Genomic DNA, 12,776 nt, shown 5'->3' on the forward strand with positions numbered 1-12,776 from the left:
TGTGTTAGGCTTGCTTTTGCTGTGCTGAGGCTTAGGGTTAGGCTTGCTCTTGCTGTGGTTAGGGTTAGGGTTTGTGTTAGGCTTAGGCTTGCTTTTGCTGTGCTGAGGCTTAGGGTTAGGCTTGCTCTTGCTGTGGTTAGGGTTAGGGTTAGGGTTTGTGTTAGGCTTAGGCTTGCTTTTGCTGTGCTGAGGCTTAGGGTTAGGCTTGCTCTTGCTGTGTTTAGGGTTAGGGTTAGGGTTTGTGTTAGGCTTGCTTTTGCTGTGCTGAGGCTTAGGGTTAGGCTAGCTCTTGCTGTGGTTAGGGTTAGGGTTTGTGTTAGGCTTAGGCTTGCTTTTGCTGTGCTGAGGCTTAGGGTTAGGCTTGCTCTTGCTGTGGTTAGGGTTAGGGTTAGGGTTTGTGTTAGGCTTAGGCTTGCTTTTGCTGTGCTGAGGCTTAGGGTTAGGCTTGCTCTTGCTGTGGTTAGGGTTAGGGTTAGGGTTTGTGTTAGGCTTAGGCTTGCTTTTGCTGTGCTGAGGCTTAGGGTTAGGCTTGCTCTTGCTGTGGTTAGGGTTAGGGTTAGGGTTTGTGTTAGGCTTGCTTTTGCTGTGCTGAGGCTAAGGGTTAGGCTAGCTCTTGCTGTGGTTAGGGTTAGGGTTAGGGTTTGTGTTAGGCTTAGGCTTGCTTTTGCTGTGCTGAGGCTTAGGGTTAGGCTTGCTCTTGCTGTGGTTAGGGTTAGGGTTAGGGTTTGTGTTAGGCTTGCTTTTGCTGTGCTGAGGCTTAGGGTTAGGCTAGCTCTTGCTGTGGTTAGGGTTAGGGTTAGGGTTTGTGTTAGGCTTGCTTTTGCTGTGCTGAGGCTTAGGGTTAGGCTAGCTCTTGCTGTGGTTAGGGTTAGGGTTAGGGTTTGTGTTAGGCTTAGGCTTGCTTTTGCTGTGCTGAGGCTTAGGGTTAGGCTTGCTCTTGCTGTGGTTAGGGTTAGGGTTAGGGTTTGTGTTAGGCTTAGGCTTGCTTTTGCTGTGCTGAGGCTTAGGGTTAGGCTTGCTCTTGCTGTGGTTAGGGTTAGGGTTAGGGTTTGTGTTAGGCTTAGGCTTGCTTTTGCTGTGCTGAGGCTTAGGGTTAGGCTTGCTCTTGCTGTGGTTAGGGTTAGGGTTAGGGTTTGTGTTAGGCTTGCTTTTGCTGTGCTGAGGCTTAGGGTTAGGCTAGCTCTTGCTGTGGTTAGGGTTAGGGTTTGTGTTAGGCTTAGGCTTGCTTTTGCTGTGCTGAGGCTTAGGGTTAGGCTTGCTCTTGCTGTGGTTAGGGTTAGGGTTTGTGTTAGGCTTAGGCTTGCTTTTGCTGTGCTGAGGCTTAGGGTTAGGCTTGCTCTTGCTGTGGTTAGGGTTAGGGTTAGGGTTTGTGTTAGGCTTAGGCTTGCTTTTGCTGTGCTGAGGCTTAGGGTTAGGCTTGCTCTTGCTGTGGTTAGGGTTAGGGTTAGGGTTTGTGTTAGGCTTGCTTTTGCTGTGCTGAGGCTTAGGGTTAGGCTTGCTCTTGCTGTGGTTAGGGTTAGGGTTAGGGTTTGTGTTAGGCTTAGGCTTGCTTTTGCTGTGCTGAGGCTTAGGGTTAGGCTTGCTCTTGCTGTGGTTAGGGTTAGGGTTTGTGTTAGGCTTGCTTTTGCTGTGCTGAGGCTTAGGGTTAGGCTAGCTCTTGCTGTGGTTAGGGTTAGGGTTAGGGTTTGTGTTAGGCTTAGGCTTGCTTTTGCTGTGCTGAGGCTTAGGGTTAGGCTTGCTCTTGCTGTGGTTAGGGTTAGGGTTAGGGTTTGTGTTAGGCTTAGGCTTGCTTTTGCTGTGCTGAGGCTTAGGGTTAGGCTTGCTCTTGCTGTGGTTAGGGTTAGGGTTAGGGTTTGTGTTAGGCTTAGGCTTGCTTTTGCTGTGCTGAGGCTTAGGGTTAGGCTTGCTCTTGCTGTGGTTAGGGTTAGGGTTAGGGTTTGTGTTAGGCTTAGGCTTGCTTTTGCTGTGCTGAGGCTTAGGGTTAGGCTTGCTCTTGCTGTGGTTAGGGTTAGGGTTAGGGTTTGTGTTACGCTTGCTTTTGCTGTGCTGAGGCTTAGGGTTAGGCTTGCTCTTGCTGTGGTTAGGGTTAGGGTTAGGGTTTGTGTTAGGCTTAGGCTTGCTTTTGCTGTGCTGAGGCTTAGGGTTAGGCTTGCTCTTGCTGTGGTTAGGGTTAGGGTTAGGGTTTGTGTTAGGCTTGCTTTTGCTGTGCTGAGGCTTAGGGTTAGGCTAGCTCTTGCTGTGGTTAGGGTTAGGGTTAGGGTTTGTGTTAGGCTTAGGCTTGCTTTTGCTGTGCTGAGGCTTAGGGTTAGGCTTGCTCTTGCTGTGGTTAGGGTTAGGGTTAGGGTTTGTGTTAGGCTTAGGCTTGCTTTTGCTGTGCTGAGGCTTAGGGTTAGGCTTGCTCTTGCTGTGGTTAGGGTTAGGGTTAGGGTTTGTGTTAGGCTTGATTTTGCTGTGCTGAGGCTTAGGGTTAGGCTTGCTCTTGCTGTGGTTAGGGTTAGGGTTAGGGTTTGTGTTAGGCTTAGGCTTGCTTTTGCTGTGCTGAGGCTTAGGGTTAGGCTTGCTCTTGCTGTGGTTAGGGTTAGGGTTAGGGTTTGTGTTAGGCTTGCTTTTGCTGTGCTGAGGCTAAGGGTTAGGCTAGCTCTTGCTGTGGTTAGGGTTAGGGTTAGGGTTTGTGTTAGGCTTAGGCTTGCTTTTGCTGTGCTGAGGCTTAGGGTTAGGCTTGCTCTTGCTGTGGTTAGGGTTAGGGTTAGGGTTTGTGTTAGGCTTGCTTTTGCTGTGCTGAGGCTTAGGGTTAGGCTAGCTCTTGCTGTGGTTAGGGTTAGGGTTAGGGTTTGTGTTAGGCTTGCTTTTGCTGTGCTGAAGCTTAGGGTTAGGCTAGCTCTTGCTGTGGTTAGGGTTAGGGTTAGGGTTTGTGTTAGGCTTAGGCTTGCTTTTGCTGTGCTGAGGCTTAGGGTTAGGCTTGCTCTTGCTGTGGTTAGGGTTAGGGTTAGGGTTTGTGTTAGGCCACAGCAAGAGCAAGCCTAACCCTAAGCCTCAGCACAGCAAAAGCAAGCCTAAGCCTAACACAAACCCTAACCCTAACCCTAGCAAGAGCAAGCCTAACCCTAAGCCTCAGAACAGCAAAAGCAAGCCTAAGCCTAACACAAACCCTAACCCTAACCCTAACCACAGCAAGAGCAAGCCTAACCCTAAGCCTCAGCACAGCAAAAGCAAGCCTAACACAAACCCTAACCCTAACCCTAACCACAGCAAGAGCAAGCCTAACCCTAAGCCTCAGCACAGCAAAAGCAAGCCTAAGCCTAACACAAACCCTAACCCTAACCCTAACCACAGCAAGAGCAAGCCTAACCCTAAGCCTCAGCACAGCAAAAGCAAGCCTAAGCCTAACACAAACCCTAACCCTAACCCTAACCACAGCAAGAGCTAGCCTAACCCTTAGCCTCAGCACAGCAAAAGCAAGCCTAACACAAACCCTAACCCTAACCCTAACCACAGCAAGAGCAAGCCTAACCCTAAGCCTCAGCACAGCAAAAGCAAGCCTAACACAAACCCTAACCCTAACCCTAACCACAGCAAGAGCAAGCCTAACCCTAAGCCTCAGCACAGCAAAAGCAAGCCTAAGCCTAACACAAACCCTAACCCTAACCCTAACCACAGCAAGAGCTAGCCTAACCCTAAGCCTCAGCACAGCAAAAGCAAGCCTAACACAAACCCTAACCCTAACCCTAACCACAGCAAGAGCTAGCCTAACCCTAAGCCTCAGCACAGCAAAAGCAAGCCTAACACAAACCCTAACCCTAACCCTAACCACAGCAAGAGCAAGCCTAACCCTAAGCCTCAGCACAGCAAAAGCAAGCCTAAGCCTAACACAAACCCTAACCCTAACCCTAACCACAGCAAGAGCTAGCCTAACCCTTAGCCTCAGCACAGCAAAAGCAAGCCTAACACAAACCCTAACCCTAACCCTAACCACAGCAAGAGCAAGCCTAACCCTAAGCCTCAGCACAGCAAAAGCAAGCCTAACACAAACCCTAACCCTAACCCTAACCACAGCAAGAGCAAGCCTAACCCTAAGCCTCAGCACAGCAAAAGCAAGCCTAAGCCTAACACAAACCCTAACCCTAACCCTAACCACAGCAAGAGCAAGCCTAACCCTAAGCCTCAGCACAGCAAAATCAAGCCTAACACAAACCCTAACCCTAACCCTAACCACAGCAAGAGCAAGCCTAACCCTAAGCCTCAGCACAGCAAAAGCAAGCCTAAGCCTAACACAAACCCTAACCCTAACCCTAACCACAGCAAGAGCAAGCCTAACCCTAAGCCTCAGCACAGCAAAAGCAAGCCTAAGCCTAACACAAACCCTAACCCTAACCCTAACCACAGCAAGAGCTAGCCTAACCCTAAGCCTCAGCACAGCAAAAGCAAGCCTAACACAAACCCTAACCCTAACCCTAACCACAGCAAGAGCAAGCCTAACCCTAAGCCTCAGCACAGCAAAAGCAAGCCTAAGCCTAACACAAACCCTAACCCTAACCCTAACCACAGCAAGAGCAAGCCTAACCCTAAGCCTCAGCACAGCAAAAGCAAGCCTAACACAAACCCTAACCCTAACCCTAACCACAGCAAGAGCAAGCCTAACCCTAAACCTCAGCACAGCAAAAGCAAGCCTAAGCCTAACACATACCCTAACCCTAACCCTAACCACAGCAAGAGCAAGCCTAACCCTAAGCCTCAGCACAGCAAAAGCAAGCCTAAGCCTAACACAAACCCTAACCCTAACCCTAACCACAGCAAGAGCTAGCCTAACCCTAAGCCTCAGCACAGCAAAAGCAAGCCTAACACAAACCCTAACCCTAACCCTAACCACAGCAAGAGCAAGCCTAACCCTAAGCCTCAGCACAGCAAAAGCAAGCCTAAGCCTAACACAAACCCTAACCCTAACCCTAACCACAGCAAGAGCAAGCCTAACCCTAAGCCTCAGCACAGCAAAAGCAAGCCTAAGCCTAACACAAACCCTAACCCTAACCACAGCAAGAGCAAGCCTAACCCTAAGCCTCAGCACAGCAAAAGCAAGCCTAAGCCTAACACAAACCCTAACCCTAACCCTAACCACAGCAAGAGCTAGCCTAACCCTAAGCCTCAGCACAGCAAAAGCAAGCCTAACACAAACCCTAACCCTAACCCTAATCACAGCAAGAGCAAGCCTAACCCTAAGCCTCAGCACAGCAAAAGCAAGCCTAAGCCTAACACAAACCCTAACCCTAACCCTAACCACAGCAAGAGCAAGCCTAACCCTAAGCCTCAGCACAGCAAAAGCAAGCCTAACACAAACCCTAACCCTAACCCTAACCACAGCAAGAGCAAGCCTAACCCTAAGCCTCAGCACAGCAAAAGCAAGCCTAAGCCTAACACAAACCCTAACCCTAACCACAGCAAGAGCTAGCCTAACCCTAAGCCTCAGCACAGCAAAAGCAAGCCTAACACAAACCCTAACCCTAACCCTAACCACAGCAAGAGCAAGCCTAACCCTAAGCCTCAGCACAGCAAAAGCAAGCCTAAGCCTAACACAAACCCTAACCCTAACCCTAACCACAGCAAGAGCAAGCCTAACCCTAAGCCTCAGCACAGCAAAAGCAAGCCTAAGCCTAACACAAACCCTAACCCTAACCACAGCAAGAGCTAGCCTAACCCTAAGCCTCAGCACAGCAAAAGCAAGCCTAACACAAACCCTAACCCTAACCCTAACCACAGCAAGAGCTAGCCTAACCCTAAGCCTCAGCACAGCAAAAGCAAGCCTAACACAAACCCTAACCCTAACCCTAACCACAGCAAGAGCAAGCCTAACCCTAAGCCTCAGCACAGCAAAAGCAAGCCTAAGCCTAACACAAACCCTAACCCTAACCCTAACCACAGCAAGAGCTAGCCTAACCCTTAGCCTCAGCACAGCAAAAGCAAGCCTAACACAAACCCTAACCCTAACCCTAACCACAGCAAGAGCAAGCCTAACCCTAAGCCTCAGCACAGCAAAAGCAAGCCTAAGCCTAACACAAACCCTAACCCTAACCCTAACCACAGCAAGAGCAAGCCTAACCCTAAGCCTCAGCACAGCAAAAGCAAGCCTAAGCCTAACACAAACCCTAACCCTAACCCTAACCACAGCAAGAGCTAGCCTAACCCTAAGCCTCAGCACAGCAAAAGCAAGCCTAACACAAACCCTAACCCTAACCCTAATCACAGCAAGAGCAAGCCTAACCCTAAGCCTCAGCACAGCAAAAGCAAGCCTAAGCCTAACACAAACCCTAACCCTAACCCTAACCACAGCAAGAGCAAGCCTAACCCTAAGCCTCAGCACAGCAAAAGCAAGCCTAACACAAACCCTAACCCTAACCCTAACCACAGCAAGAGCAAGCCTAACCCTAAGCCTCAGCACAGCAAAAGCAAGCCTAAGCCTAACACAAACCCTAACCCTAACCACAGCAAGAGCTAGCCTAACCCTAAGCCTCAGCACAGCAAAAGCAAGCCTAACACAAACCCTAACCCTAACCCTAACCACAGCAAGAGCAAGCCTAACCCTAAGCCTCAGCACAGCAAAAGCAAGCCTAAGCCTAACACAAACCCTAACCCTAACCCTAACCACAGCAAGAGCAAGCCTAACCCTAAGCCTCAGCACAGCAAAAGCAAGCCTAAGCCTAACACAAACCCTAACCCTAACCACAGCAAGAGCTAGCCTAACCCTAAGCCTCAGCACAGCAAAAGCAAGCCTAACACAAACCCTAACCCTAACCCTAACCACAGCAAGAGCTAGCCTAACCCTAAGCCTCAGCACAGCAAAAGCAAGCCTAACACAAACCCTAACCCTAACCCTAACCACAGCAAGAGCAAGCCTAACCCTAAGCCTCAGCACAGCAAAAGCAAGCCTAAGCCTAACACAAACCCTAACCCTAACCACAGCAAGAGCTAGCCTAACCCTTAGCCTCAGCACAGCAAAAGCAAGCCTAACACAAACCCTAACCCTAACCCTAACCACAGCAAGAGCAAGCCTAACCCTAAGCCTCAGCACAGCAAAAGCAAGCCTAAGCCTAACACAAACCCTAACCCTAACCCTAACCACAGCAAGAGCAAGCCTAACCCTAAGCCTCAGCACAGCAAAAGCAAGCCTAAGCCTAACACAAACCCTAACCCTAACCCTAACCACAGCAAGAGCTAGCCTAACCCTAAGCCTCAGCACAGCAAAAGCAAGCCTAACACAAACCCTAACCCTAACCCTAATCACAGCAAGAGCAAGCCTAACCCTAAGCCTCAGCACAGCAAAAGCAAGCCTAAGCCTAACACAAACCCTAACCCTAACCCTAACCACAGCAAGAGCAAGCCTAACCCTAAGCCTCAGCACAGCAAAAGCAAGCCTAACACAAACCCTAACCCTAACCCTAAACACAGCAAGAGCAAGCCTAACCCTAAGCCTCAGCACAGCAAAAGCAAGCCTAAGCCTAACACAAACCCTAACCCTAACCCTAACCACAGCAAGAGATTCGAACCTGGGTCGCTGGGGTGAAAGCCCAGAGCACTAACCACTCCTCTATGGAAGCCTTGCTCTCAGGACATGGAACATGTATGGTTTTATGGTTACACGAGCAACAACAATTCTCCATGCTAAAATAATTTTGGGCCCACTGAGATTCGAACCTGGGTCGCTGGGGTGGAAGCTCATTTCACTAACCACTACCCTATGGAAGCCTTGCTCTCAATGCATGGAACATGTATGGTTTTATGGTTACACGAGCAACTGTGTTGCAAATTCTCCATGCTAAAATAATTTGGATCCCACTGAGATTCGAACCTGGGTCGCTGGAGTGGAAGCCCATTTCACTAACCGCTACCCTATAGAAGCCTTGCTCTCAATGCATGGAACATGTATGGTTTTATGGTTGCACGAGCAACTGTGTTGCAAATTTTCTCTGCTAAAATGATTTGGATCCCACTGAGATTCGAACCTGGGTCGCTGGGGTGGAAGCCCATTTCACTAACCGCTACCCTATAGAAGCCTTGCTCTCAATGCATGGAACATGTATGGTTTTATGGTTACACGAGCAACTGTGTTGCAAATTTTCTATGCTAAAATAATTTGGGTCCCGCTGACATTCGAACCTGGGTCACTGCGGTGGAAGCCCATTTGACTAACCACTACCCTATGGAAGCCTTGCTCTCAATGCATGGAACATGTATGGTTTTATGGTTACACGGGCAACTGTGTTGCAAATTTTCTGTGCTAAAATAATTTGGGTCCCACTGAGATTCGAATCTGGGTCGCTGGGGTGGAAGCCCATTTCACTAACCACTACCCTATGGAAGCCTTGCTCTCAGTGCCTTGAACATGTATGGTTTTATGGAGCAGCTCACAAGCGACTAGCTCAAGACTCCACAGCAGATGTCATCACAACACGTTGTGTACACGAAGACCTAGCAAAGTACAATTTAAAATGACACTTTCGAAGTACCCAAAGTTAAACTTACAAAAGAAAACCCATAACAAATAAAACTTACACAAGAAGAGCCCTAACGTGGCACTTGACAGCTGTCATTGTCAAATGCAAAATGTAAACAAGGACCATGTGAAAGTTAGGTCAATGCAATCTCCGGTTAGAATATGTTATTTTGTAGGTATTAACAAGTAGAATAGTTTTAAAATAGTCACAATTATTTAGGCAGATAATTGTGGGATATTTTGGTACACTACACGAGGTAAAAAAATAAATAAGAAAGTGTAGCGAACGATTTGGGGAACGATTCTTTTGAACAAATATTTTGAGTGAACCGATTCTAAAGATTCAGTTCACTTGACAACTGGAATGCACATCACAAGTACAAAACAGTGCAAGCAATTGTAGACTGTCGGTCGAAATAGTCGACTGGTTAGTGACTCGAGCTCTTGCTCTGTAAGAACTTGGTTCTATCCCAGGTGCGAGGAAATGCTTTTGTTGCGCAATTAACCCTTTATTTATTTTTTTTAACCTCGTGTAGTGTACCTACGCATATTGTCATATAAAGCAGTTAACCAAATGTCTGCTTTTTATGTTTTAATTGGCGAATATAAAAACAAGGAATAAGACGCCAGACAAGAAAGGGTTGCCATTTTCAAGTGTACATAATAACAGGCCACTTTATTAGGGAAATATCATGGTCAACGGTCACAGGTGTCAAGCTCATGTCCTCGGGGCCGCGTTCCAATATGTTTTCCAAGTGACCCTCGTTAAGCACACCTGCGTGAAAAGTTTTAGCCACTGCAGAACGTGAAAGGAGCTAAAACTTTTCACGCAGGTGCGCTTAACGAGGGAGTCACACGGACACTCCATTAGGTACACCGCCATCTTCAAGTGTACCTAATAACAGGCCACTTTATTAAGGAAATATCATGGTCAAAGGTCAGAGGTGATCTTTGATCATATTTCCTTAAAGTTATTAGGCCTGTTATTAGGTACACTTGAAAATGGCAGTGTACCTAATGGAGTGTCCGCCAGACGTCACAGCTCAACCAGCCAATCAGAAAGTGGGGGTGAGGGCGGGTGGGGCACTTTTCACTTTCAGTTAAGCTTTGGGGGTGAAGGCGGGTGTAGCACTTTTTATTTTCAAATCAAATCCATTTTTAATTGCCAAGTTTGACCATGCCAAACAAGGAAGTTGACTCTGGTACATCACGTTCCCTGTACAACATTTAGGTAGTGTTGCGTTTTGTTCAAGATGTCCGTCGTTGACCAAGGAAAACAAAGATGTGGTGTAATAGTTCTTTATTTGCAAGATGATAATGATGATAGAACTTTATTCATCCCACAGCGGGGAAATTTACTTGTCACAGCAGCGCATCCAAGTGGCAACATTTTAAAAAAGAATAAATAACAGACAAGGACAAATATAAGTGCCTCTACTGGAGACGAAACACAATTTTATCAGGTGCCACGCGTGTTGTAAAGTCTGACAGCCGAGGGAATGAAGTACCTGCGGAACCGTTCCTTCCTACATCTGCTGCTAAAGGACCGCACCATGTCATGGAGGGGGTGAGAAGTGTTGTCCATGTTGGATTTAAGCTTCATCAACGTCCTCCTCTCACCCACAACAGAGTCCAGGGGACAGCACAGGACAGAGCTCACTTTTGGTTCTTGGGTTGATTCGTTGAATGATTCGTTTGAACGAATCTTTAGAGAACTGATTCCAAAGATTCAGTTCACTTAAAAGAACTGGAATGCACATCACTAGTGGGCAACGTGCTGGCTGACGTGTCCGGAGGAAGAGGCGGTACCTGAAGTGGAACCCCGTGATGCGTTCAAGACGTGCTCGCCGCAGCGTAAAAGCTCCTTCCGCTTTTGGGTGTTATATTGGTCAATGGTTAGAACTAGTATACGTGACTTTCTCCCATGCTGCTTGTTTCTCCCCCCCCCCCCAAAATGATAGGTATAGGTGAGTAAAAAAATGACCCAGTGAGTTTTTTAAATATCTTTATAATGAAAAGATGTTATCTATTCATATTCCAGGCATTCCTAAAAAACATGTTTATCACATAAGCACACAATGGATGTTCACAATGTTCACATTTTTCTAGGACTGTTCTAGGTAATTGTCTTTTTCAAAGAAGTTGAAAATAAAGATATTTCAAACATTGAATCATTGTTGTGTGGTCCTAGATATATCTAGGTAGATATATCTCTACCAAAATGACAAAAATGGCCTTTAACACACATTTGATTCTATTGTACACTTTTGGAAGAGTGTAAGAGTTGTGCATCCAACTGACTTCTTGATTGTCTGACTCAATGATCCAGTATCACAATTTGATGGCTGACTTTAACTTGGGAAAGAGCCGGAGTGCGTTCCTCGTGGTTACCTGCATCACCTCCTCCACCGATACGCCTTTAACGACGCTGATATACTCGGCCGCAACAATGATGTTCTTGGGCTCGTTTCTCACCTGTGTGTCAAAAAAAGATGGCACAAAAACTGGTAAAAAAAAAATATATATATTTTTTTTTCTTTCTGTGCGGCTTGGCGGACCTCTGTCTCAGAGTGTTCAATGAATAAAACTTGACCTGCTTCTCTGGGCCGAGTGCGGGCGAGTCCGTTTCCAGGCACATATTCTCTAGAGGCAACTGTTTCACAAGTTTCTGCTTCTTAGTGGACACAAATGAAGAAAAGAATAGAGAGAAGAACAGCAAAATTAGTCAGCATCATCGTATGTAGCCATAAAAGCTGTACATGAATTTATGAATAGTCTTCAAGTAAGCAGTTGGGAAATCAAACAAACAATGTTTGAACAGCAGCAGCAAGTGACGCAGCCCCGAAGGGATCACGAAAGGTTTGCTCACGTCGTAATCTGACTGTTGATTAGTTTATCAAAACGTACACAAACACACTGTTAACATGACAAAGATTACGGCCCCAACTCAAAATGTCGACAGGAAGGTTAGAGAGTGAACAAAATGACCTGAACCTGAAATTGATGGGAAACTTTCCCGAAATGAGTGTTTTGGAAGGACACGCACTTGCTCGCTGCGTACGATGGACGGCGGGATGGAGAAGAAGTATCCCGCCTTCACCCCCTCCATGGCCACTGATGGCTTTCCATCAAAGGCGTGAAGGAGAACTTTTTCCACACCTGTGGAAAAACACAAACATCTTCAGTTATTATGACTGCTGATTGGCGGCTTGATATTTTCATTGTATTTTCAATGGGGAAAAATATAATAAAAAATAGTCACCTTGCTCTTTCAAGAGCTGGATAGTGGGTCGACCTGCCGAACGCGAGTGAACATTTCTAATAAAAATACACAATTGATTAGGCCACAAAACAGCATTTTGGTGTTCTTCAATGTAACTCGGACTCACAGAGGGAGGTCCAGCTCTTTGGCTAGACGCGCCTGGCGGATCAGAACCTCTCTTTGGCTCTCTTTGTCGGACTCGCTCTTCACATACCTGGGTGTAAAATCCAAACCGACCTAGGACAACACATGGAAATGCGAATGGTATCAGTACAGTAAACCCTTTGCTGATTTAAGAACCACCAAGTTTATCTACCTCTCCAATGGCCACGAGCTGGTCTTTGTATTTGTCAATGAGAGGAAGCGCTGCATCTAGGTCCTGTCCACAAGACACAAAAAGTGTTGCACGGTGACATTTACGAGTTTGTAACCATTTATCTTGCATTCTTACCTGTAGGGAAGCACTTCTGTGTTGGTCTGAAGATACTTCCTGAACGGGATGGACACCCAGGCAGGGCAATACAAACCCTGGGAACCTAAAAATAGAAGAGAGCATAGTTAGCAACTATAATAAGGAATAGAGCGTTAAAGTTACCTTTTCGACAACGCAATGATCTTGTCAAATTCCCCTGCATGTTCGGCTACGGCTAACAATGCCAACAGTCCAGCCTAGCAAAGAAAAACAACACGCTCGTTTCATCAGGGACAATAATAGCGAGCAAAGAGACTTCAAGAAGCAATTGACCCACCTGTTTAGAGTCCGCAATAACAGTGTCTATGTCCTGAAAGATAAATGTGACAGTTTAAATAGATACATGACTAAAACGTTCGGTAGTTGTGATTAATACCTTGTCAAAATCTGCCGCAGAGATGTGACAGTGGCAATCGAGGAAGCCATGCATGTTGCTAGCAAAACATCCGGGTTGCCATCGAGAGTGCGCATGCGCCGCAATTCTCACGCACCAGATTTAACGCCGAGTGTCCCAAAGGGGCGGTGCTGCTAATTTCCCCAGGCAAAATGGGAGACAACAA

General features: G+C 47.0%; 1 protein-coding gene across 8 annotated transcripts; it reads right to left on the reverse strand.

The window, feature by feature from the left end:
• Window positions 1-10,479: 10,479 nt before the first annotated feature.
• tatdn3l (TatD DNase domain containing 3, like) lies at window positions 10,480-12,754 on the reverse strand. Of its 8 annotated transcripts, none has more exons than XM_088400442.1 (10): window positions 12,593-12,754; window positions 12,494-12,526; window positions 12,340-12,413; window positions 12,196-12,280; window positions 12,061-12,123; window positions 11,872-11,981; window positions 11,745-11,800; window positions 11,477-11,641; window positions 11,041-11,156; window positions 10,480-10,957 (listed from the first exon to the last, which is right to left on the reverse strand). In XM_088400442.1, the coding sequence occupies exons 1-10, from the start codon at window positions 12,644-12,646 to the stop codon at window positions 10,814-10,816; spliced, it is 900 nt and encodes a 299-aa protein (XP_088256568.1). In that variant the 5' UTR covers window positions 12,647-12,754; the 3' UTR covers window positions 10,480-10,813. The 8 variants fall into 8 exon arrangements, with proteins under 8 accessions (XP_088256568.1, XP_088256569.1, XP_088256572.1 ...); XM_088400443.1 differs by having other exon boundaries at window positions 11,041-11,153; window positions 12,593-12,753; XM_088400446.1 differs by having other exon boundaries at window positions 10,481-10,957; window positions 11,076-11,156; window positions 12,593-12,749.
• Between the last annotated feature and the right edge of the window lie 22 nt (window positions 12,755-12,776).

This window comes from Syngnathus floridae, chromosome 16 (assembly GCF_059516105.1).
Source record: "Syngnathus floridae isolate MCC-2025c chromosome 16, RoL_Sflo_1.0, whole genome shotgun sequence".
Classification (NCBI taxonomy): Eukaryota; Metazoa; Chordata; class Actinopteri; order Syngnathiformes; family Syngnathidae; genus Syngnathus; species Syngnathus floridae.